The sequence below is a fragment of the Sander lucioperca genome, chromosome 18, assembly GCF_008315115.2.
Source record: "Sander lucioperca isolate FBNREF2018 chromosome 18, SLUC_FBN_1.2, whole genome shotgun sequence".
Taxonomy (NCBI): Eukaryota; Metazoa; Chordata; class Actinopteri; order Perciformes; family Percidae; genus Sander; species Sander lucioperca.
In genome coordinates, this window is record NC_050190.1 from 10423940 (window position 1) to 10449978 (window position 26039).

Genomic DNA, 26039 nt, shown 5'->3' on the forward strand with positions numbered 1-26039 from the left:
TATGCTCATTTTCAGGTTCATAATTGTATTTAGAGGATATAGGTTTACATGGTTTAATTTTCAAAAAACACCATATTTTTGTTGTACTGCACACTGCTCCAGCTCCTCTTTTCACCCTGTGTGTTGAGCTCTCTGTTTTAGCTACAGAGTGAGGCATCACACTTCTATTCCATCTTTGCTGGGAGTCGCACATTAGAGTTTAGATTCTCTGCCCGAGCCCGAGCCTGAGCCCGAGCCCGAGCCCGAACTCGGCCCGATATATCCCGCCACTATCCTCTGGCCGGGCCGGGCCCTTGATCAAGCATTTTTTTTTTTTTTTAATCATGACTTTATTAGCCTAATTGAGTGGGGAGAAAGGTATGCCTCTCCAGCTTCTCCCGTAGCTTTGGGTATATGTCCTGCACTGACTTGAGTGTGAGGTAAACTGTGCTAAATCATGTCTCCCCCATCTGTAGCACTGTCTTCAAAAAGTACGCAACCAGGCCAGATTGTTTCAGATATCTCTTCAGATATCTTTTGCAGCAGATATGGTCTCTCCTATATCCGGCGCGTTGTCGGCTTGCAGACCATGCCTTGATCTGTTACTCACAGGTAAAAGGAATTGTAGTTGAGAACATCAGTTATAACGGCCCACGTATTAAAAAATTGTCGGGTTTGAATCGGGCTCGGGTTCATAATTACAGTTAATGTGTCAGCTGGGCTGGGCTCGGACACAACGTGCACGGGCTCGGGTAGGGTCGGGCTTGATTTTTTGGGCCCGATCTAAGCTTTATCACACATGCGCAGTACCTAGGTAAGAACTACTACCCAGTCAGAAGCAGAGTATAAGGGCATTCCATGCTAGCAGCTATAGGCGAGCATTATAACGTGTTACAAAGTGACGCACTTTCATCACAGAAGTAAAGGCTGGACAATTGAGCTGTTTGGAGCAGTTTGTGAACAGTGTTTTCTGTTGAAGATGGTAAGTGCCTTTGGGGTGGACTTTGGGCTTTTTCACTTTGTAAACCTATAACGTGCACAAAAAGATATATAACAATAAAGAAATGGGCAAAAGCCAAAAAGCATAATATGAGCACTTTAATGTGTTCTTTAATCAACACTGTCATCTCATATATGTGTTATTATCTACAGTCATTCTTTACCTTTAGTATTATAGCTCCCCTAACCTGCTAAAAGTTCACATCAAGCAGGGTAGTGGGGTTATGTGTGAAGACCCCCCACTGTACTTACCATTTTTCAGGGCCAAAGGTTGGTCGGATGGCATGTGATTAAATTGCACCTCAGAACATACAACACACGGCCAGAAATACCCCCACCCTTGCAGTCACACACACACACACACACACACACACACACACACACACACGTCTAATGCCTGCAGAGGAAAACAATTGGGGTGCAGAACATAGTGTAGATCACAAGGCCTCCTAAACAGAGGTGTATTTTATTTTAAATTAACATGCAAAACTCAAAAGAATGTATGTTGAGTGAAACAGAAAAAAAAAAAAAAAAAAAAAATATATATATATATATATATATATATATATATATATATATATATATACTGGATAGCTGTGTGTATAAGTGTGACTAACGTAAGCAAATAGGGATCGCAAACCAGTAGCAGTGACAAGTCATTTGACTTGTGAAACATGCCTAGGACAGTAGCATGGCATGCATGTATCATATTCCGCCTTTCAACTCTCAATCATTTTTGGGTGCTTGACTTTTTTTTCCCAGGGGCTTGTTGACTGGTGTGGCTTGGACAGGTGGCATAGCATGGAGAAGATCTGGCCATTTACCAGCCAATAAAAATAGCTGTGGTCTCCATGATGTCACCGGTAAGTAAATCATAGCTTCTGACTGTAGAGATAGAAATAAAATCAGAGAAAGAAAAGATGGGCTGTATTACTAACCCTAACCCCTAACCCTAACACTTTCATAATTCTCATTTGGTTAAACTAATTTCACACTACACTGCTCTTTGTCTTTTTGCTTTCACTCCAATCCGTATCTATCTATGTTTTCTGCATGTCTTTCTCTGCATGTGCTCACACCTATTTTGCTACATCTGCATGTTCAGAGGTATGTAAATCTATACAGCCAGGAAGATACAAGACCAGACAATGAGAGACCACCTTCCCTACAGCAGACCCCAATAACACTGCCATCTTCAGCCAGTTAAACTGGCTAAAGCTGCCAGAAAGGGTGTACAGTCTAAAGCTAGAGTCTGATCTCACTCCCATACCTGGCATTCTGAAGCCACAACACCATGCTGCCGATGTGGAACCTGATCAGTCTTAAATCTTCTCCGTTTGACCATGTGACATGCCAAATTTGTGATTCTGCCCTCTTGTCCACCCTCCTCCCATAGTGCCCTTCTAACTCCAGCCCTCTCTGGTACACTGTAGCAGGAATGTCAGGCAGGGAGGTGACAATCCCACTGCTCAGATTAGTGTTTCTGTGTGCATCTTTCATGCGTTTGTACGTGTTCCTTTGGGTTTATATCTGTGTGTGTTTGTATGCGAGTGTGGAATTTGTGATTGTGTGTACATTACTCCTGTGACCCAGTGGCAACATGGCAGCAGGGTACTCGCTGTAATAGGATGTTAGGAATGTAGCACTTGTCAGCCTCTCCGAGGATGCTGTTAATTCACATTCTGTCCGTTTCAGAGGGTTAGCCTTAAATAAACATTCAGTGTATTTACATGTGTAAAAGCTCTCTCTCTCCATTTGTGTGTGTGTATGAACTGAAGTGTGCAAACTGCTTTCTTATGTTAATGACATTTGAGGTTGGTTGATTTGCTGAAGTTCTGTTTATTACGCATTTTCTCCGACAACTTGCATCCCCTAATGCTACCACGCAGGAATCATAACCAACAGAGCACAGTAATAGCAAACCAAAGCAGTGTTTTTGCATTACAAACCACAGTAATACTGATGACCTCTTTTCAAAGCATATGTTTTTAGATTCATGAAAGTGTTTTCACTATCCTCTACAGTACTGTTCATTTCAGTATGACATGAAAATGAACTTGCATGTACTTGAAATTTCCGGGGGAAAAGCATTGGAATTAAAGGCAAATCAATCAATATGGACATCATAAAACAATCAATGCATAAAACAATGCAACGGAGAGCAGTGAAGTCTATTAGAAGCACTTTTCCGGTGAGCGCCGAGCGTTACTGCGCAGCCTCCAACTGAGCTTGACGACGTAGATGTGACGTGAGCAACCTGTCTGAAAAGTTATAAGTCTTCTGGTAGCTGTGCCAAGAGAAATCTCAATCATTCCCAATCTTGCAGAGACGGAGAGCGTAGGTATATGTTAGGAAATAACATAGGCACAGGCTAATTATTGCTAACTAAAATGCTAGTTAACGTTAGTAATTAAACTTAAACAGCTAATGTAAGTCGAAACTGCCTGCAAGCTTCTCCTGTACTACACAGTAATTCCTCTACTATGCGACAGAAAGTCACGTGGTTATGACACAATCGTTAGCCTATTTTTACAAAAACGTCTGCTATGGAGCCATAACGTGAGATACAAGGTAATGGAGCCTTTTATACATTGTCGTGTTTCTTTAGAAATAAACAATGGACAAATAGAGTCTTTAAACGCTTCAGATGTAAAGTTATTCACTGTCAAAGTGACGTCAAAATGAATGGCAGTCAATGGAATGCTAACTGTGGGTGATGGCTTATTTTCATCAAAATGGCTCTATAGTGGGTACGCTTTGCGGAGGCTGGCTTACCCCCTTGGTTTAAAACCCACCATAATGGTGGGCTTCACATCCTGGTTAGTTATTGAAAGTAAAGTGTTTTTTTTTAATCTGTCGATCATACTAGCAGCATGGCTGAAGGCTTGCACCGCGGAGAACACAATGGAGACACAAATGTCAAGTCAAGTCATTTAATTTGTGTAGCACATTTAAACAAACAACAGTTGACCCAAAGTGCTTTACAGGTAGAGCAGGGAAGGCAGAAACAGTATGCCTTGAAAATACATAATCACGTGTGCAAGACTCCATGAATATAATTAGGCAAAGGTAAAGTCAAATAATATAACATAGAATAAAACAACAACAGAACAAAAAAAGAAACTACAGCACTAGAAAAAGTCACACATTCCCACTGCCTATTTACCTCAGAACCTTCCCAAGGCTGATGCTTATTTCATGCACACCATACTCACGCCGCATGAAATCCAAATTCTGTTCTCCAAATTCTGTGTCCTAGTGGGCCAATTAAGTGACAACCCCACCCTGCGCAAATTTCCACAACGCCTGATTTGGTGTGAATGCAGCCTTTGGCATAGGTATAATGAGGAAAATGGTTTTCAATAATGTAAAGTGTACATGATTTCTAATGAATGGGCTAAAACAAATAAGACCCTTTAAATTCTTTATTCATATTTAACTGACTTCTAGACTCGAAGATTTGGTATCCTGGTGGTCTGTGTGGACACAATGGGGGAGTTGTTTTAGGAAGAAAATAGCTGCACACTTGCACATTCTATGACAGAAGATTTATCACCAACATTTGTGTAGGATGAATAAGCCAGACCTGTCCATATGTGGCCCTTCCTTTGTGTGTGTGTGTGTGTGTGTGTGTGTGTGTGTGTGTGTGTGTGTGTGTTTCCGATGACACTCACTGATGATATTGAACAGCTGAGATGAGTTTGTGTGGAACTGGACAACGGGGCAGCTGTACATCTCTGTCTTGGACATATACACACATACGCATTGAGGCATTAAAACAACAGTGGAATCCTGAGGTCTGAGCCTCTTGGGACCAAGCCAGAGTTGGGACCTTAATAAAGGCCTTGTTGTTTCAGGAGGTAGCTTATGTGGTTTCAGGTTCTCAACAAGCCCCATTTTACAGACCACTACCATAAGCTCGCTGATCACATTGTCCTGATTTGTATTTGCATACATGATTCTTCAATTGTTTTTTTTACATTATGACAATTTTACTTTAATGTTAATGTAAAGGGTTGATAAGAGTATATGTGCGCACTTTTTTCTTTAATGTACTCAAGGTATTTGTAGCATAGCGTATATGCTATTAATGGTGGTGTTGCAATGTGAATAGTGGTCTAAATAAAACCAGGTTGCCATTACTACCTCAACAGGCCCTGCAACATCTCAGCCAATGAGAGACGTTGCTTGGTCAGACCTCTTTTAAAAGAGGCGGGGCCTAGATGTGCTGCAGGGTCACAAGGAGTGATGTAACGTGTGTTTATTTTCAGCATATACACGTAAATGTAGACACACACACACACACACACACACACACACACACACACACATACATACATACACGCAACTGTAGACGCTTGCACATACTGTTCTTTACATGCAAAGATTTTAGCATGCACAGTCCAGTATCATTGACAAACAAATGGACTGACTTAGTTATGGACTTTGGGATCTCTGCCACATTTCTGCAAGCTGGTTGTTTCTCTAGCTCTTTTCCTAGTTTGGTCAGTTGATGACAACTGTTGCGGCACGTATGTGCACACGCACTATCTGTGGTACACACACACACACACACATACACACACACACACACACACACACACACACACACACACACACACACACACAAAATTGACAGTAGGGGGTGGCTGTTCCAGGGGGAACACAGGGTGATTAAATAGAGAAAAGGTGTGTGTATCACTATGGAAGACAAGTAGGAGGGAGAGGCAGAGACAGAATGAGAGACAGAGACACAGAGAGAAATTTAGTCATGGCCATTAATACTAATAGTGGCCTCCCTTCCCTTCTGTCAGCTGCAGCTGTTGATCACGCTGGTGCAACACTGAGCTTTCAAGCATTGCATCACTCTCTTTCTCCCTGACTCTAATGCTCTCCTGCATTACCCTGCATGTATATGGGTCTAGTATCATATTGCACATCATGCTGCGAGGGTAATGGACTGAAGTAGGATTAGTGCCCCAATAATGTTAACACTAACTCTGTTTGAAAAGTGAATTTACTGATTTTAATCTATTCATTAATTTGTTTTAGAAACGTACACACTCTGTTGATACTCTTCTGACGCTATATGCAATTCAATACTGTTCAATTTACAGTATTATATTGCAGTGCTATGCTGTGAAATCATGGAATCAAAACAGTGATGCAAGACAAGGTAAAAGTGAGAACTACAGTGTTGCACGGCAGCTTCATCCACCGCTATTTAAGAGCATGTTCAATTAATTAGCATGCCAATAACCTTCCACTAGTTATTCATACTATGTGTGATGTATGCATAGCGAGATGTTGGTCATGTTCTCCATCTAGAGAACGCAGCGGAGGGACGATGTAACTTCCAAAGGAGCTCGTCCACTCGCATACATCAGAGACATTCCACCTCATCTGACACTCGTCCATGGAATTCTGCAAATTTTCCACACTATTCTACCAGGCATTCTGAAGTGCTCGTCAAAAAGACTGGCATGCCCAAACATCAGGCACCTGTAAATCCTTAAAACAAGAGAAATAGACTACATTTTCTAGAGAACGTATCTAACGTGTTGTTTATCAAGTTTAATGTTTTGAAGATGCATTTTTAAACATTTTGTACATGAATGCGTGATGAATTCTTGGCTCCTGGGTCTGGTTGTGATTGTCATTGGGTATGCTTGTGTGTGTGTGTGAAAATATCTTTTTGTTTGCACTGCTGATAGGTGATAATTTGTCATAGATTTGTGCAGAGTCCCTTTCTCCTCTATGTTGGTATGGCCAGTGTATGCAACCTATAGTTGACACCTATGTGTCATTCTGGGAACACACTAAATACTTTAGATGACTTGAAGGTTTACTTGGCAACCGATGGCTGTTTTAAGACCACAGATACACTTTCAGCTTGGACTGAACACAAAGTGTTTAAGTATCCACAGTACATGGAAAGAAATAAAATGTCACTTAACTACATGTATCATGTGCTCATTGTCGTGTGGCTGGTTATAAAGCTCAATGACTTCATCCAACTCTATTTGTGTAACTGGATGACATATTTAACCTTTATTTTACAACAGGATTAAGAAGTTGTGGAGCCATAATTAGTTAAAGGTTGTTTCCAGCTTTTCTAGAAAACACTTTTGCCTGTTTTATGTTTGAATGGAAATGTTGCAATCCCAGACTTTGACATGATTTATATCTATATGTTTGATACCTAGCATAGGCTTTCAATGATTACATCTTTTAGCCAATTGATTCTTAATATGAAAGGAAACAATCGCTTTACTCGTGTGCAATATATACTCTGTTTAAGATGTTGTGTGGTGATGGTGGTGGTAGTGGAAGTGTTGGTGGGGGTCATGTTGGAGTGCTGGTAAAGGTGGGAGGGGTTGACACAGAGATGTACAGGACAGGACACCCTCATGCTTGCTCCATAAACCTCACCACATTTTGCTGCCGCAGCTGTCGTGGCACACACAGTGAGCGGAGAGGTGCGCTCCTTCTGGGATGATTATGTCGAGTCGGGCAAAGGCTTTTTCACACTGATCAGCGATCACCGAGCCTGTTTCTCTTCGGCAAAAAAACGGAATGTTGTCACTTTCTCACTTAGCAAGGTCGGTTTCCACAGAGCAGTGAAGACACCGCTCATTTACCATGAGCTGTTTGGATGTTATGTTCCCAGCCTATGGACATTACGCACCGTACGCACCGACTGTTCCTGCTTTTATCAATAGCGTACAGGTAGGAAGTGAGCAATATTTAAATGTTCTCATAATACTTTTTTTTTTATTTTCAGTGTTTTCAGTGTTAGCGGGGAGATGGGTTGCTCGTTGAGGTGAGGAACAACTGCTAATTAATGCAGCTTGTGCGTAAAAGCAAGTAACCTGATGGATTGTTAAAAAGTGTTTTCTATGTTGGTGAAGTATTCGTTTGAAATTAGTCATTTACGAATATCTAGATTAGTAGTGCTGTTTGTGTCTTACCAAACACAGAAGTCGTTCTGCACCCACAAAACTCATATCTTGACGCACTTATGGTCGCTCGCTCGCTCGCGCACGCACATATATGCCAGCGCTGCCAAACACAAAGAAAAACATTATGTCAAAATGTCTCATAGACAGCTCCAGGACTGTCCGCCTGCAACACCTGTCTAACCCTCTCTCCCCCCTCCCCCGGCAGGCTCCTACTGGTCTGAGCAGCACTTCTTCTCTCTGCCGGGATTTTATGGACACTCCCAGGGGTCCAGAGGGGATGTCTGGGGGCCCAGGCACTGGAGGATCAACTTCCTCTTCGTCTTCATCCAACTCTTCCTCTTCCTCCTACACGCCTGCGACATTAAGGCCAGAGGAGGGCCCCAAGGAGAAGCAGGAGACCCCTGAGGCAGAGTACCTATCTTCACGCTGTGTCCTCTTCACCTACTACCAGGGAGACATCAGCAGCGTGGTGGACGAGCACTTCTCCAGGGCCCTCAGCTCCTACATGGATGGAGAGGGCAAACGGCGGGCGCTAGACCAACAAGGCACAGGTATACCACTTTGTAATGACTATTTGTATACGACAAATAAAGTGCACACCTGTACTTTCGTGAGTAATGCAAACATGTAGTGATCTTGGAATCAAAACAATGAGTTGGGTTGGCTTACTCTCCATGGAAAACACAAACACGGATTCCAGTTAATCCTTTGCCCAGTGTATGAATATAAAGAAATCAAAGCAATTAATCAATTGTTTTTTCATGAAATTAATTAGGGACCCAATCTGAATGTGATTGCACCATTTTAAGCTGACTCACTTTTATGTCAAATTAATTTCATAAAGACTTACGCCATGCAGCTTTTAAAAAAATTGTTTGTGAGAGAGCTTTGCCCTCCACTACACCCTGTGGTTTCATAATTTCTAATTTATTTATGTGAGCACCGGTGCCACAGTTGTCTTTGTAGTGTCTTGCGCTTGCTTTTGAGGCCACACAGGGTGAGTTGACAGTTGTGCAAAGCACAGACAGGTGATGTGATCAGGTGACAGGACTAAAAAGCTGCTTGCTGGGACTGTTGTCCCTGAGGAGGTCTGGAAGTAAGGTTCAGAGGTCATGAAGGTCAGGAGCTGTCTTTGGCTCTAATTAGGGCAAACATTTCAACAAGAGCAAGAGAAAGCATGCAATCTGTGATTGACAATAATTACATTCAACCATTTTTTATAATTAGCAACAAAATGCAAAGTATAAACTTAGTCATTTTGAAATCTGCTGATTGGTCTCTTGAATATCCATATAGGGCCTATAGCCTTGCTGTTAGTCTCTTTCCTAGTTCATTCGGAGGTCTTCATTTTGGCATTAACACACTCTTCCTGCCTCACAACAGATGCTATGTTTATACATGGCCGTAAGCGCACAGCCTCGCCGGCGTATCCCCTTCAAACGTCTCTGCGGCTGACTATCGGTTCAGCTCTTGCCCCACAATGGTTGCTCAGTCAGTCAGCTGTGGTCTGTGCGATAGGGGCAGAGGGAAACACTACCTCTCAGGGTGCCGCATGGTGTCTTTTTTCAGAGGAATATATATATATATATATATATATATATATATATATATATAAGTATACTGCTAAAAACATATAATGGCTTGCTGACATTCTGTCAAGGGCGAGGAGAGGGGGGAGCAGAGAAAACAACAGGTGGGGGTGCAGGAGACAGAAGAGAGGGGCGGCGGGTGCTAGCACAGGGCAAGAGTTGCCTGTCTGATTGTGTGTGTGTGTGTGTGTGTGTGTGTGTGTGTGTGTGAACATGAGTGTGTGTTGTGAGACTTTCAGAAGTACTCAGCTGACGTGAGAGTGAGAGATGTCACCACAGTGAGTGATTTAAGGCTCTGTGAGCCTTGGGCTCGCTCCAGGTCAGAGCGTCTACCTTATATAGAATTCTAGGATATAGGGACGTCTGTCTTTCTACCTTTCTCTCTGTCGCTCTCTTTCTCTCTTTTTCTCCCTCTGTCTGCTAGAACGTGGTTGTGTTTATTTCTGTGTCTTGTTGGGGCTAGGGCTGTGCGACAGTATGACCCAATGGGGAAGATATCTGGGCCAGAGGGTGTAGCAGTCATGTGAGTGACATCTACGTTTTAGCAAGGGTTGCTCCTCCTGCACAGCTCCAGCCTTTTCCATTTGTCAATATAAATCAAGTGTTTCACTGCACTGTGCAACGGTTCGTGACTTGGCCTAAATTTGATGGTTGTTTATCCTCCTTTCCTCTCTCTGCCTCCCTGTCCCATTAGATACCCCTTCACCTGGCAGTCGACGAAGCTTCCCCCCATCCTTCTGGGATAGTAACTACTCCTCGCCTCAGAGCCGCTCCCACTGTGAGACCGGAGCACCTTCCTATTCCATGGACCCATACGCATCAGCCTTGCACCCGGGCCTAGCACACCCACACGCTCATCCTCACCCACACGCTCATCCTCACTCCCACCCTCACCCACCAGAAGGCTGGGGATATGCCCAAGCCCAAGCCTACGGCCACCCACGGCCTCTCCACGAACTGTATTCACCGTCAGCTTTGGAGCCCCACTACGGGCCCTTGCTCATGCCCACAGTGAGACCACCTCATCCCCTGAGCTTGCCAAGCCACTATGAAGTGAGCAAGCTGGAGCCCACTGCCTCCTGGCCCGGTCTGCTTCCACCAGGAGATGTCAGCCAGGCGCTGACACTTAACATGGATGCAGGTAACCACTCAACTGTGTCAGGCTTTCGCAAATACTGTCTTGACAAAGTCTTCCTTTTATTACAGTTTATAAAATGTCTCTAAATCAGACCAGATGTGAAAATCAGACATCAGTTTAGACAAAATGCAAATGGCAAGTTCAGATTATTTATGGCTACAAAAATATGAGAAACAAATCTTTTTTGTGTCAAGTTGAACATACTGTGAGCAGTGTATTGATTTTGCTTTTTTGTGCCATTAATTGCTAAATACATTTTTACCCCAAGTATTGAGTATTGATTTAATTTAATTGTGTGTGTCTGCATCACCCTTCAACCCTTGTGACACTGTGTAGGAAAAACATGCACAGATGCATACATTTGTGATGTTGAATACACTAGGCCCTGCCATAGACACTCCCACGCATGCTAATACACGCACGCACGCACGCACACACACACACACACACACACACACACACACACACACTTTATAATCATCATAGAAGCTCTCTTTCCCCCCCCTCTAAAACAGGATGTTTGGTAAAAGTAGGCTCCATGACAACCTGTGTTCTGTTGTTCGCCATTGTCCTACTCATTGTTTCCTTGTCCTTTTTTCTCAGGCCTCCAGCAGCACAAGAAAGGCAAGGAGCTGTACTGGTTCTAACGAGCCCTTCAGTCACATTGACCAGCCATTACCAGATCCAATTAGTCCCTGGACCTGCTCCGCTATTGAAGCAGCGTGTCCCTTTATCCCCCCCACACACTGCATCCCCATCTATCCACCCCCTTCTCTCTGCTCCTGGCCTCCCCTGCCAGTATACAGCCTTGCTCCAGGTTGACATGTGTGCACCATGGAGATAAAGCAGAGAGAGGGACAGAGAGAGACAGAGTGTCACTGTCTATAATCTGTGCTGTTGCTCTCTCTCTCTTTCGCATCTCTCTTCCACTCTCTCTCCTGACGCTGTCGGTGCTGCACAGACCTTGGCAAGGTGTGAGCCACAGTGACCTGTTTGGACTGGGAAAGACAGGATCACAACAGACTTTTGCAGGGGACAGAGAGATAGAGGGATGAATGGAGGGACAGGGGGATGAATAGCGGCAAGCAGGGATTCCCTCCAACGTCCCTGGTTATCTCTGTCTCACGCTCTTTGTTGGTACAGTGGTTGTCATCATCCATTTATCTGCATTTGACAAATGCAACGTGCAGTGATAAACAGGAGCAACAATTATGGCGGTTTATGCTTTGTGACTCTCATCATGACACTTTTCTTTGGTTGTTATATGATTTTGGTCTCTGAAATAAAGTGTTTCTATTTATTGGTGTTTATGTGCATTTCTAAAATGTTTGGTTAGGCCAGTGTTCTAAAATTATTGTGATTCAGTTGATTGTGTTTTCTAAAGAGAGAGGCGATGGAGATGACCATACCTTGTGCTTTTGGTAGATTTTCTCATATATATCCATGAAGGAATTTTTTGTGGCGAATGAAGGCAATTTCTTTAAAAAAACATATCGATAAAGAGTTCAGTTCAACAATTATTTGTTTGCTCTGAACAGATTTAAATAAAAAACTTTCAATTTCATGATGGTGTTCCATTTTAGTTCTTTATTTCTCTGTGTCATTCAAGTTTTTTGTGCGTGTGCATTTCTCATTTTTTGTGTTTAAGAAAAGTGTGATGTCAATAAATATTGTTATGGTAAAGTGCCACATCTTCTAAATATTTACCTTGCATGACATTATAAGTAATATTATCGGAGCTACTACTAATTTAAAATGATGTTGTAAGTATAGCTGGACAGATGTGTCTCAGTATTGGGCAGAACACCCTTTGGTAGACAATGAAGGCTTGGTGGAGGCTTTTAGATGGGTTTCTGATTTTACACACTGATATATAGAATGTGTTGATATTTTAGTAGCTGTGTGAATCCTAGAGACAGTAGTACAGCCAGATGTGATCAAGGTTGTGCTCTGCGACTCGTCCTATTTAAAAAGCCTTCCATTTAAATTCCGGCTCGCATTCACAGTTTGTCACCTATAAAGTGGGAACGAGTGGTGAATGCCAGCAATGTGTAACCAGAGGAGAAGCCAGCCATCCCAGCTATGCACCAAATGTTGCCTTGTTATTGATCCGATAATCAGATTATGTGCTAAGGTATGCCAGTCTGGGCCACTGTCACAATTTAGCCTAACGGCTGTTATGTGTGACCCCCCACTAGAGAGCAGCCAACTATGTTATTGGCTCTAAGCTGAGGATACATGTAGAGTAATGAAATTAGAAGAGTTTACCGGGGATAGCGTTCCTCTCAGTTTCCCATGCCAAGCATCTTACTGCCTTTTCACACTAGTATTGTCACTGGGCCTGAGGGTTTCCTTTTCACACAGGATCCTCCAGGATCTACTCCATAGTTAGTATGCACCCACAGTTATTGTCACATTATATTACCTAGAGGTCACTAAACTCTACATAGCATTAATAATTGCCATTTTAACCATCATACTGTAACAGGTTGTTTGTAGGGAAACTCACTGTTACATAAAAGTAGTCATTATGGATGCTGACTATTACAGTGATATGAACTGATTGATACAGAATTGTCAGATGAAGCAGCAGAATAACTACTGTAGACTCATGTTATTATGGACATACAGTGAAATGTGTGGGAGCTGAGTGTATTTACGAAGCAGACATACTGTATAAGCAAGCCTAAGCAAATTCTGCCCTCTGCTGGTGTGTTTCTAACACTGCTAAAAGCCAGCTACAAAATGAATGATGTTTTTTTCAAAACTGACTGGACTCCACAATGACTAGTTGTGACAAAATTGACAAACATTATGTGGAGTTTTTAACACTTGAATGTGTGGTAAGGTATACTGCCATACAAAGGATGACAGCAGTAAGTAGCACTGAAGAAAAAGTATTCTGTCTGGTAAACTGCAGATGGTTGTAAGGTTGTAATGCTTTTATTTCATTCCCTTTTGGATTGATTATTTTACCCAAAAAATTAATTGCCATAGAACCCACATAATGCCTAAAAAATTTATATACGGCACTCTGCCTTTGGATAGTCTTCAGGAAATGCTTGGAGAAATTGAAATAAAAAATAAAACAAAAGAAGAGAACGATTAGTTCATAGCCAGAAAATCAATTGACAATTCCAGTTTGTTTTAATGTAAAAACATTTGCAGGTTCCAACTTCTAAAATATTCAAAAAAAAAAAAAATAAAAAAAATAATTAGATTCAGATCTTAACTCAATTTTGACAAAATTTGTAGTTACATATCATCAGAGCCAAATCTGGAAAATGTTTGTGTAAGAATTATAATCATGAGTGCGGTGTGCTTAATTTGATTTTGACCAAAAGTATTTATGGTTTTGATTTCCCCGTGCACTGTACCCGGGTAGACTTCAATAAAGGGAAGTGAGCGTTATCAATCCACAACATTAACCAGCATTTCCTGAGAACATGCCTATGTTTATGCACTTTTACAGTAAGACAAACCCAAAGATGACACACTGTCATCCTCAGATACAGTGAGTCACCTGTGACGGTCACATGATACAGGATGCAGATTCACATTCAGTTTTAGAAATATTAAAATTGTACATATGTGAAATGAATTTGACCCAAATTGAATATTTGCCTTTTAAATTATTTAATCAATGTTGAAATTCCATCTTCAATAAATAGCCTACTGTGAAATTGAGTCTAATCTTTTTACAACCCGACAACCTGCTAACTGCCTGTATAAGGCAGTGAAGAAAAGCTTGTTTTATTCACCTTAATTTCAGACACGTTGCATAACTGTGTATCTCTGTCCTGCAGTTCAGATGTGTCATTTCCAGAGCCATAACATAACTGTCATGCTGAAGGAGGATGGAGACAACTCAAACACAATGACATGCAACAAGCAAGTGGAAGTGGTGGTGGAAATCACAGAAAACTTTTCTTTCTTGCAGTTAGTGAGTTCCTGTTTTGCCTTTGCAGATTCAAACAATGTATTAGCCCCTACACATGCAAACACATGTTCTTATCTAAGTGTGTCATGGGCACAAATGCATCAAAAAGTATCTTGTTACAAATTACAAATACTTGTTCATCAAATGCAAAAAATAAAATACAAATTACTGGTATGAGAAAATGTAGGCCTATTTAAATATATTTGTAATTTATGTAATTTGAAAATACATAAATACATTATATACAAAGTTATATTACCCCTTTGTACATTATGTATTTGCACTTTGTATAGATTTGATTTGATACTATTACTTTGTATACATTAAGTAGCCTCAAATTTTACCTTTAACCCCCCTATATTGTAAAGATGAGCTCTGTTAATTTCCCACATCATAGATTTGAAGTGGCCAATCAGGATATTTTGGAGGTGGGAGGCTGGGAATATAGGGGTACTGGGTGGTTTCTGTTAGCCAAAGCGACCATTGGCTGATGGAGTGAACAGCCAATTAAAATCAACTGGGGGAACTGAAAAGTTAGGCCACGTGATGCACTAGTTCTTTCAGATGACAATAAGACTGCCATTTACCAGATACCTTTTTCGAGAGCAATGAACATTGGGTACATAGGTACATTTCTAAGATCTCCAACTTTACATGCAACCAATTAAACGAGTGCAAAAAGCACTAACAGTACCATTACAGCAGAGTTGGTACAGTACAGAATACAGAGAAGAGAAAGATGAACTACAACAAAACCTCTGTAAAAAAAATGTGTCTTATTTGAAAAATAAAATGACATATTAAATAATGCATTTTAAGTATTTTAAATAGACAAATACAAGCTCATAAAGCATTTTGTAACAAATTACATCTTTTTGTCTGACCAGCAAAATACAAACTCCAAAATACTCAAAAGAAATTAAATATGTATTTTAAATACATTTAATTGAAATACTGCCCACCTCTGCTTACATGCTTTACCTCAAGCTCTTTCTCAAGGCCATGCACAAGCACACACAAACCTTGATCTATGAACTCAGACAGTTTTCCTATTGTATTTGTACAGTATTGTGCTGACTCATGACCCGTTCTTGTCACTTGACTGTTGCTGTAAATGCTTTATAGTACGCAAGGTACATCACAAACTTTATGCTTGTGTAAAGTTGCACTTGGCTTAGCTGCTCTCTTCATACTGTAGGCCAACATTTTCCAACCTTTTTAACTGTGTTGCCAGTTATGGCACACATCTATATATTACAAAGCATCACACACATTGAGTTCATGTGGTTGAGAAAAACAGAATCATTTAGTTTCAGTATTTGTCAGTCCTCTAACTTTTGATACTTGAAATACAATTTGCGGATGATACTTGGATTTTGAATGTGGACTCTTACTTGCAATGGAGTATTTTTATATTTTGGTATTAAGTAAATTATCTGAGTACTTCTTCCACTGCTGGTCCACTGTTCTAAGTCTTTCCAACCCGTTCTGAGAACCTGTTGGTCTTTCTGGCATTTTAGCTTTTTCTTGCTTTTTCTTATGTCTTTTAAAGCTATAGCACTAAAATAAATCCAAACTGCTGTAATATATTAAAAGCAGCAGCTCTTGTTCTTTTCCATTATGTGCCAGTGTTATAAGATGGCAAACTGTATTTGCACTGTTTTTATAAGAATGAACCCAAGCATGTGCAAAAACAACTGCTTATCCTGTAAATCTAAGAAACTGGGCACTAACAGGCAGAAACATGAGACAAGCTGATAGAGTTCAATGACATCTGTAAACTTTTAGCTTAGCTCTGAGTTTTTCCTCACTTCACAGTGTCTTTATGGTCTTAAGTAATTGTCATGACCTAAAAGCCTTGTGACAGATGGACAGACAAGAAGAGAGACAACAGTCAAGCAGGAGGGCGGGTGCAGAGAGAGACTCCAACAGCAGTAAATGCAGTGAACTACAATGGAAACATTTGCATACATATATTGGATGTACAATATGTAAAAAGACTTTAAAAGTCCAAGCTTGCCTTATTCTTTGTTATTAAGTTTCCCTTTGTGTGTTTGACTGCTAAATAATACTTCCATTCATGTTCCTGACAATGACGGATAGGTAAAATTTGCTGAGCAAATTGAACCTTACTGGCAAGTTGAAAACAGGATGTGTGTGTGGGAACAGAAAGGAAGTCTTGAACAACTGTAACTGGAAACACTTGTGAATCATAAATCAAACAATATCAAATGTAGAAAAGAGTTTAATTTATCAATAATGTGTGTATATGTATCACTTCATTAGGTGCACTTGTACGATCTGATGTGGTCCAATACAACAGCTCTGGCATAAATTCTGCCTTTACAAAGATAATAATGTTCATGTGTTGATTGACACTGTCAGAGAGGTATTCATTTAACTGCACGCTTATTATTGAGGTTGTAGTTTGCAGTGGTGTTGAATTGGACTGCATCATTTTGAGAGATGTTCCCAATATTTTGTCCACCCCATTTACAAACATGAGAGGGGCAAAATATTAAAAACACCTTTCAATATACTGAACTTCAGTTCAACATCACCACTCACTACGACCTCAAATATAAACATAACTAATACATTTCTGACAGTGACAGCAAAAACTGAAAAATATAAGCTTCGTAAAAGTAGAATTCATGAGCTGCTGTATTGGATCATATTAGATTGCACAAGTGTATCTAATGAAATGGCCGGTGAGTGTATTTGTCTGTGTTCAGAGTATTTCAAGACCTCCATCTCCGAAAAACATTTCGGTTTGAGGCAGTTGTCAAAGCTCTGTATATTTGTGGGAATGTGTGCATTTTGACAAGGTTTGTTGAAATTGTTTGTGTCTCTAATTAACTAGAGAAGGAAAAAATCCGTCAATCCAGTGTGTGTGTGTGTGTGTGTGTGTGTGTGTGTGGGGGGGGCGGGGGGGTGGGGGGGGATGGGGGGGTGTTGTTTTTTGAAATGGAAATTATGGGGTGACACAACTTCAAATAAAACCTGATCAATCATGTAAATCACTCAAACAAACTTAGTGGATGTTAACTAAAGTACCACCTACATACAGTATCGGGGAAATAAGAACGCCTCCATTAGCTACTAACACATTTTCCAGCGTGGCAGAATTTAGTTGGTAAGGTTTCAACTAAAACAGGTAGGTGACGGAACACATTAGCATATGCATGATGTTATTGTATGTCTGTTTTACTTTTGTTTTTTCAGAGGATTCCCTATCACTATGTGACTGGAATCAGAAAGCACTGCAGAAAAAACTCCAAAAAATTCCAAAAGTGTTTTTTCACATGAAGGCATCACACAGACAGGCTGTGTTTCTTCATTATGTAACTGCATAATTCATAAACAACAAACTGTTAAAACTGCTCATGTGCTCACAGGAAATTCTTTTGAAGAGTAATTCATGACCCTGATGTATATGTTTCCCACAAGAATACCATCATGCTTCTTATAATGCATAACTTGCCCATTGCCTATTTCAATGATTGACTCCCTCTTCCTTTTCTCCCCCACATTATGAGCGGCTGACAACCACCTGACTGGACACACTGCAAGTCATAACTGTAGTCAGCTATATAAGAACATCTCTCTAACATAGCCCTGCATCAGATACAGGTGGATATACCTCAAACTTCACCACACACACCGACATAGAGAAAGGTAAGCAGCTACAAGAGACATAACAATACACACGAACAGACAGACAAGCACACATTTCCTGTACTGCAGGTGCGTGAATGCAAAGAACAAACAGAGACTCATCAAGATAAGAAAGAAATGGAATGAGAGATGAAAGATGACATTCAAAGCTACCGGGAAATAAAGCTGAAACAGTGGTAGCGTGCATGTGACGTCCAACGTCACGGCAGAAAACGTTTTTTGAGGCAAAGCTGAAGTGAAAGAGTTCAACCTGTGTGGTTTCCTGCAAGTCACAAGGGATCTCTGTGCGTTCTATGCTTGTGTGTCAGTCAGGATGAAACTGTTGCTGGTTGCTGCTGCTGCTCTGGCCGTGGCCAGCTGTGCCAGCATCTCTCTGGAAGACCTGGAGTTCCACGCCTGGAAACTCAAGTTTGGTGAGACAATCTTATCAGACTGTATTCTTATATTGTGGTCTGTCATCAAATAGAATAGATCTTGTTCTGCTTTCTGTGGAAATACTGCCAGTGAAGCTTACATTGGAGTGTGCGTGTTTACACACAACACAGCTAAAGGTCTAACGTAAAGGGATTTGTAATCTGCCTACATGCTTAGAAGCTCACATTTTATTTGTCAGCTAATAAAAGCATAATTTATCTCAGACGATTTCCTTCTCTGATTGGCAGGAAGGTCCTACAACTCTCCGGCAGAGGAGGCTCACCGCAGGGAAATCTGGCTCAGCAACCGCAGACTGGTGCTGGTGCACAACATCTTAGCCGATCAGGGTTTCAAGTCCTACCACCTCGGCATGACCTACTTTGCTGACATGGTATGCACAGAAAATGTGGTTTCTGCCATCATGTAGCTTTTAACTTTCACCATGTGTGCCATGTGTGACTAATGTCAATCATTCTTATTTGGTTGCAATCAGCTCGTGAGAATACAGTGAAAGACATTTAGGATTAAAAAAAAACAATTACGTGACACTTTTGTCCCTTTTAACCAGGCAAATGAGGAGTACAAACGCCTGATTTCCCAGGGCTGCCTCGGCTCCTTCAACGCTTCTCTGCCTCGCCACGGCTCTTCTTTCCTACGGCTATCTGAAGTAGCTGATCTGCCCAACAGTGTTGACTGGAGGGACAAGGGATACGTCACTGATGTCAAGGATCAAAAGCAGTGTGGCTCCTGCTGGGCCTTCAGCACAGTATGTACTACAATAAATTGTTGTCCTTTCTTTTAGTAATGCAGAGACTTTACACAACATCTGGTTTCAATTTAACTCATATCTTTTTTAGACTGGCTCTCTGGAGGGTCAGACCTTCAGGAAGACAGGGAAGCTGGTGTCTCTGAGTGAGCAGCAGCTGGTTGACTGCTCCAGCGACTATGGCAACATGGGTTGCATGGGAGGCCTGATGGACAACGCCTTCCAGTACATCCAAGCCAACGGAGGGATAGACACTGAGGACTCCTACCCTTATGAGGCTGAGGTAAACAGAAAGCAGTTTGGTTGATAAAGCAGAGTTGGAGATGCAACTCCAACAACTCATTCTGACAGTGTTACGTAAACATGATGTCTCTCCATGTAAGAGATGTACAATACTGCCATCTTGTGGAAAAAGTGGTCCAAAACCTTGAAACTGACTTTTGAGTATGTAGAATGTATGTAGAAAATCTGGTTCTCTGATGTACACCTAATGACCACTTTCATAATGTGTTGTATGTAAAAATATGGTAAAAATGTTGGTGATAGTAAAATATTTTCTCTTGATTAGGATGGTCAGTGCCGTTACAAACCTGACACTATTGGTGCCACATGCACAGGCTATGTTGATGTGGAACAAGGCAATGAAGGTGACCTAAAGCAGGCTGTGGCCACCGTCGGACCTGTGTCTGTGGCCATTGATGCTTCTCATGTGTCCTTCCAGCTGTACCAATCAGGTAAACAGTTTTAAACACTGTCCCGCCTGCCAGAAAATGTTCTTATCACGCAAGAAGAAATAGGATATCATCATCTTTTTCTAACCTTTCAATATGTCTAATCTGTGTTTGTGTGTTTGTAGGAGTGTATGATGAGCCAGAGTGCAGCAGCTCAGAGTTGGACCATGGTGTATTGGCTGTAGGTTACGGCAGTGACAACGGACATGACTACTGGCTGGTCAAGAACAGGTGACCACCCAAATCTGTTGCTAATATTTTAAATGATCAACTGCTCTTCTGCTAACACTGGAGACAGAAAGTTGCTGTTGTCACAGACAGCAGCAGCAATGTGTCTTATTTATAGCTGCCTAAATGAAGTGAAACTCACTCAGGATGTTGTCAACATCCTAAACTACCCCATTACTATGAATTGCTGCTATTATTTTTCCTCTATCAGAATGCAGATCATTATGTCGCTACATGCTGTTACTAATATTGTGATTAGGATTGTTTACACAGAGCAGTTGAATATTGTTGGTAATGTGTGTGTTTCTGTAGCTGGGGTCTAGAATGGGGAGACAAGGGATACATCATGATGACCAGGGACAAAAACAACCAGTGTGGCATTGCTACTGCAGCCAGCTACCCCCTGGTCTGAGCAGGTGAGAGGAAACTTCCATCCCTTCTGACCAATCCAAAATTCTATTTAAACAAGTTAAACTTCTAGGTGTCTGCACAGATGTACCTGAAAGAATGTGTGTGTGCAGTTTATTGTCTGTTAACTGATTGCTATTCTTATTTATTGGATTTTAGGTCCAGGACCTTCCTCACGGAGGAGGAGAAAAGTGGCATAATTTACTTTAATTTTATAAAGAAATAACGTGGAACAAGATGTTCTTTTGTTGTTGTTGTCTGCACTTTTCATAGAACAACATTTTTATGAAGATTGTAAATAAAGAAATAAAATGTTTTACATTGAGAGATAAAAAAAAAAAAAAAACTTTTATGTGTTTATGATTTTGTTGCTTTTCATTGTCCACTATTATATTACTGGGACTGTGTTGATGTGCATTGTGTAGCTCTAGAGAAGGCAATGTCCGTCTAAAGTTCAATCCACCACTTTGGTCCAGACTGAAATCTCAGTAACTATTGGATGGATTGCCATAAAGTTGTGTACAGACATTCATGGTCTCCAGAGGAGGAAGCTTAAAGACACGTCTAGCAGATCCGATCTAGCATCTACTGCCAAAGTGTCCTATGCAAGTAACTACATTTTGGAAAATGGCTGTGATGGTCATGATAATGCTAATCTGCAGTGGCCCAATATCCAGATCTCTTCTAAATACATTGAGCTATATACAGGTGTGTTCAAAATAATAGCAGTCCAACATCACTAACCTCATAAATCAATTTTTTTCATATTTCTACATGGCAAATAATTTACTAGTAAGTGTTGTAGAGTCATAGAAAACCAACAGACCCAACAGTCATGACATGCATGCTGCTCATTCTGTGTAATTGAATCTGTAATTGAAAGGGGCATGTTCAAAATAATAGCAGTGTTGTGTTCAATTAGTGAGGTGATTGATTCTGTGAAGAAACAGGTGTCAATTATGGCACATATTTAAGGATGGAAGGAAGCAAATATTGTGCATGCTGGTTATAGTGCATTTCACACTGAAATACTCAGCAAAATGGGTCGTTCCAGACATTACAGCAGACTTTGATTAAAAATTGATTGGAGAAGGGAAAACATATAAAGAAGTGCAGAAAAGTATAGGCTGCTCAGTCAAAATGATTTCAAATGCCTTGAAATGGCATCCAAAGACTGAACAACGTGGGAAAAAACGGTCAGCTACCATTCAAACGGATCGAAGAATAGCCAAAATGGCAAAGGCTCAACCAATGATCAGCTCCAGGAAAATCAAAGAAGACTTAAAGTTACCTGTGAGTACTGTTACGATCAGAAGATGGCTATGTGAAGCAAAGCTATCAGCTAGAAGCCCCCGCAAAGTCCCATTGCTGAAAAAAAGACATGTACTGAATAGGTTGAAATTTGCCAAAGGACACACTGACTGGCCAAAGGAGAAATGGGGCAACATTCTGGGGACTGATGAGAGCAAAATTGTTCTTTTTGGGTCTAGGGGCCGCAGACAGTTTGTCCGACGACCCCCATGCACTGAATTCAAGCCACAGTACACTGTGAAGACAGTAAAGCATGGTGGTGCAAAAATCATGTTATGGGGATGTTTCTCATACTGTGGTGTTGGGCCTATTTATCGCATACCAGGGATCATGAATCAGTTTCAATACATCAAAATACTTGAAGAGGTCATGTTGCCTTATGCTGAAGAGGAAAAGCCTTTGAAATCGGTCTTTCAACAAGACAACGACCCAAAACACACCAGTAAGCGAGCAAAGTCTTGGTTCCAGATGAACAAGATTGATGTTATGGAGTGGCGAGCCCAATCCCCAGACCTCAATCCCATAGAAAACTTGTGGGGTGACATCAAAAATGCTGTTTCTGAGGCAAAACCCAGTAATGCAGAGGAATTGTGGAATGTAGTTCAATCATCCTGGGCTGGAATACCTGTTCACAGGTGCCAGAAATTGGTTGACTCCATGCAATACAGATGTGAAGCAGTTCTCATAAATAATGGTTATGCAACTAAATATTAGTGCAGTGATTCAAAGTAAAGCAAACCCCTGAGACATTTTTCAGTCTATACAGTAAATGTTTGAGTTTGTAAAGAAAAATGCAAATACTGCTATTTTTTTGAACAGCCTAATATTCCTTTTTCTTCACTTTCTGTAAAGGTATAACACAAACTTGATCAATTTTGGTCATGTTTTGATTTGGAATTGAATGTGCAGTGTTTCCAATGTATTGATATTATGGAATTAAAAGCTATTCTAAGGATTTTGAGCATTATTCACTTTTTTAAACACACTGTTTAAAAAATTATTCTGAACACAACTGTACATATGTACCAATGTTGGTGCTTTTGTCACAAAATGAACAATAGGTTAGCTATGCTGCCCCACTAAATTACTTTAACCATCCCCTGACTTTTCCTGTAGTGCTACCGTGGTTATTTGGTCAACATTACCTGATGCTTGGAAATGATTTATTTTCATGACAAAGTCAAAGGTCAACTAACAGGGTTGGCATTTATTTATTGACTTATTATCACTGGTTTGCCAAAAAACATGGGGCAGATATTCATTTCCCCAGCAAGACAACTTGTAAAAACCTTGATTATTGCCTAAAATCTATAGTCATCATTAGGTCGCTTTTGAATTTGTACTTTGGTTTCAGCCTCAACTTTACTTTGTGTTTAGTAATTAATTAACAAATGTTAGCATGCTAATACGCTTAACTAAGATGGTAAACATGGTAACAACCTGCTAAACATCAGTGTGTTAACATTGTCATTGTGAACAGGTCAACTGGCTGACATTAGCGTTTAGCCTAATACAGCCTCAAGGAGCTTCTATCTAGATTTTGGCCAGCTGTAGGAAGACATCACTTTTCAATCCATTAGCTCAGGTTTTACAGTTGCTAATTTGTCATTTGACTATGGCAGACTTTATTCTATTTCCAAGGGCATGTAGGGATCTACCAATGATTTACATAGAGTTATAAATTATTTGTTAGGCCAACATAAAGTCTAGAAAATTAATTTAATTTATTTGTATAATTTTGCTAAAACGTATCAAGCAAACAGTGTATCAGTTAAACAATCTCCTGAAACTCCATCTGCATATCAAGCAACCCACAATGGGTCCTGATGCCAAGTATGAAACCTCTGCTGTGGCTTGTTGCTACATGAGTCTTGCATCTGATTCTAGTAATTTATTGCTTTTCACAACAAAGTTATTCAAAGTAAAAAAACTGCATACACTGTGACAGGAAATTATTTAAACCTCTTCACTTAATCACGTTCCGAACTGTGCATTTTTATTTCTAAAAGATGAGAGATGATAAATATATATGTGCTCACATCTAACTGTAAATGTATAAATAACTGATTCCCAGTGTACATGCAGTAGCTACAGTTGCCCCTTAGTCAAAGCTGATGTGTTTAACAACGCATTGTGCTCCATGCAAAATACATAAAAGGCTATTTTTACATAAAAATATACTTGCTTTGGTCATAGTTTTTCAGATGTGTGCACATCAAGTTGACTGAGACTTTTACTAGTAGACAAGTTGAACGTTTATAAAAAAACATATTTCTGAAACCAGATTTTATCCTCATATCTTGGGGCTTTATGTCATTTCTGGATTCATTGTTTATACTAGTTTTGACAGAAATAAATGATTCACTGAGAACAACGGTGTTTGTTGTTCAAAAGGTCTGATGTTCAGACTCAGATGCTGCCTCTGATACTGGCTGCTTGCAAACCTCAGGCCAAAGATAAAATCCTGACGGCAGGGGGTTTCAGAAGTGGAAAATTGATTTTAGTAAAAGGAATATCTCCTCTTTGTTTTTTTATTTTGTTTTCTGGAGTCATTGTACTTCTTGTTCGATTGGATAGCATTTTGTTGCATTATGATCATGGATACAATTTTACTTTTTTTTTTATAGCATTCTGCGGTTTGTAAAAGGTATTATCTTGATTCAGGTGGGGATGCAGCCACAGAAAAGGAAGAGGTAAAAGTGAAAGGAGATCTGGGCAGTAAATGTGAACATATAGAGAAACATGATGACAGAGCTAAAGAGATTCAGAAATTATCCTCTTTTGTGGTTTAAATCTCTTTTTTTGATGTGGTTAAAAAAAAAGCCATTATGGATTTTAGAGAAATATCATAGCTAGATGTATTTTGACCTCTATTACCTTCAATATATTTTACAGACAGTCTTTTGCTTTCAAGATCAGCCTCTCCTCCTGTCACATCTTCCCATCGTGACACTTGAGCCACCCAATCCTTAATAATAGGTTTCCATATAAACCGTGATTATGACACTGCAGAAAAGGAGAAATGGCAGAAATACATTTTTTATCCTCATCTTTTGAAACCACTGATGGAATACTAAAATGATTTATCATATGTGATTCCAAAGTGTGGGAATAACTCATAACCAAGAACACAACATGTTCATAAAATAAGAGACAGATAACTAAATACAACCACAATTTCTTAGTCTGTCTTGTGATGACAGACTAATATCAAGCCCAACCAACTATATTTTGACCTTTTTTCTAACTGGTTTATGTCCAGTTAGGGTTATATATATTAGTATATTTTGAAGTTAATTGTGCATGTTTTTGTTGTTTTATTCATAGTTAACATTGACTTTGTGTTGAGTGTTTATTTGAAGTTATTTCAGTTACTGTGTTTTGGCCACCTCTTTGTGTGTCGTCATGGTTTGGCCAATCAACATATACTGTTAGCCTATGTTCCTCTCTGTGTCAGTTTAGTTTTGTTGAAGTTCAGTTTACTGCATTTTGCATTCAGTTCTGTTTTGTTGACTCTTTTAGGGCCTGTTTTAGCTAATATTCAATTCTTACTTTGTCTTTTCTCATCTTTTGACTAATAACTTTTTTCAAAATCTAAAACCTGCATCCTCACCTCCCGGTCCCTAACTTGTGCATTAAATTAAAGGTTTTGTTAAACGTGATGATTTTACTAATCTTGCCTCCCTGTTTTTATATTTGTTAGATAAAATATTACATGGCAATATAACTTTGTTTTGCATCTTTCTTTTCCCCCCACTGCTCTGCCCTCACTCACACCTTCCAGATGCAATCGCTGCTCAGGTGCATAACATCCTATTGACCTTTTAGATAACACCAATTAACTTCACCAATTAAGGTCAAGTTGGTACTCAACTCTGGTTAATACTGTACATGTG

General features: G+C 40.3%; 2 protein-coding genes across 5 annotated transcripts; both read left to right on the forward strand.

Moving 5' to 3' along the window:
• The first annotated feature begins 1756 nt into the window (after nt 1–1756).
• On the forward strand, nt 1757–11683 carry vgll2b (vestigial-like family member 2b). 3 transcript variants are annotated; one of them, XM_031281444.2, is made up of 4 exons: nt 1757–1841; nt 8146–8491; nt 10224–10670; nt 11271–11683. In XM_031281444.2, exons 1-4 carry the CDS (start codon nt 1830–1832, stop codon nt 11312–11314), a joined length of 849 nt encoding a protein of 282 aa, XP_031137304.1. In that variant the 5' UTR covers nt 1757–1829; the 3' UTR covers nt 11315–11683. The 3 variants fall into 3 exon arrangements, with proteins under 3 accessions (XP_031137304.1, XP_031137311.1, XP_031137296.1); XM_031281451.2 differs by lacking the exon at nt 1757–1841 and adding an exon at nt 7091–7580; XM_031281436.2 differs by lacking the exon at nt 1757–1841 and adding an exon at nt 7095–7707.
• A 6457-nt stretch (nt 11684–18140) lies between these two features.
• ctsl.1 (cathepsin L.1) lies at nt 18141–21051 on the forward strand. 2 transcript variants are annotated; one of them, XM_031281411.2, is made up of 9 exons: nt 18141–18285; nt 18594–18698; nt 18948–19090; nt 19268–19465; nt 19557–19748; nt 20034–20199; nt 20322–20427; nt 20737–20840; nt 20992–21051. In XM_031281411.2, the coding sequence occupies exons 2-8, from the start codon at nt 18599–18601 to the stop codon at nt 20834–20836; spliced, it is 1005 nt and encodes a 334-aa protein (XP_031137271.1). In that variant the 5' UTR covers nt 18141–18285; nt 18594–18598; the 3' UTR covers nt 20837–20840; nt 20992–21051. The 2 variants fall into 2 exon arrangements, with proteins under 2 accessions (XP_031137271.1, XP_031137282.1); XM_031281422.2 differs by having other exon boundaries at nt 18182–18285; nt 18598–18698.
• Nucleotides 21052–26039: the final 4988 nt, after the last annotated feature.

Coding starts and splice junctions, on each gene's coding strand:
- vgll2b (XM_031281436.2), top strand. CDS start 7,621: ATGAGCTGTTTGGATGTTATGTTCCCAGCCTATGGACATTACGCACCG. Junction 7,708..8,145: donor CTTTTATCAATAGCGTACAG/GTAGGAAGTGAG, acceptor CTCCCCCGGCAG/GCTCCTACTGGTCTGAGCAG. Junction 10,671..11,270: donor GACACTTAACATGGATGCAG/GTAACCACTCAA, acceptor CTTTTTTCTCAG/GCCTCCAGCAGCACAAGAAA.
- ctsl.1 (XM_031281411.2), top strand. CDS start 18,599: ATGAAACTGTTGCTGGTTGCTGCTGCTGCTCTGGCCGTGGCCAGCTGT. Junction 19,466..19,556: donor CCTGCTGGGCCTTCAGCACA/GTATGTACTACA, acceptor TATCTTTTTTAG/ACTGGCTCTCTGGAGGGTCA. Junction 20,200..20,321: donor CTTCCAGCTGTACCAATCAG/GTAAACAGTTTT, acceptor GTGTGTTTGTAG/GAGTGTATGATGAGCCAGAG.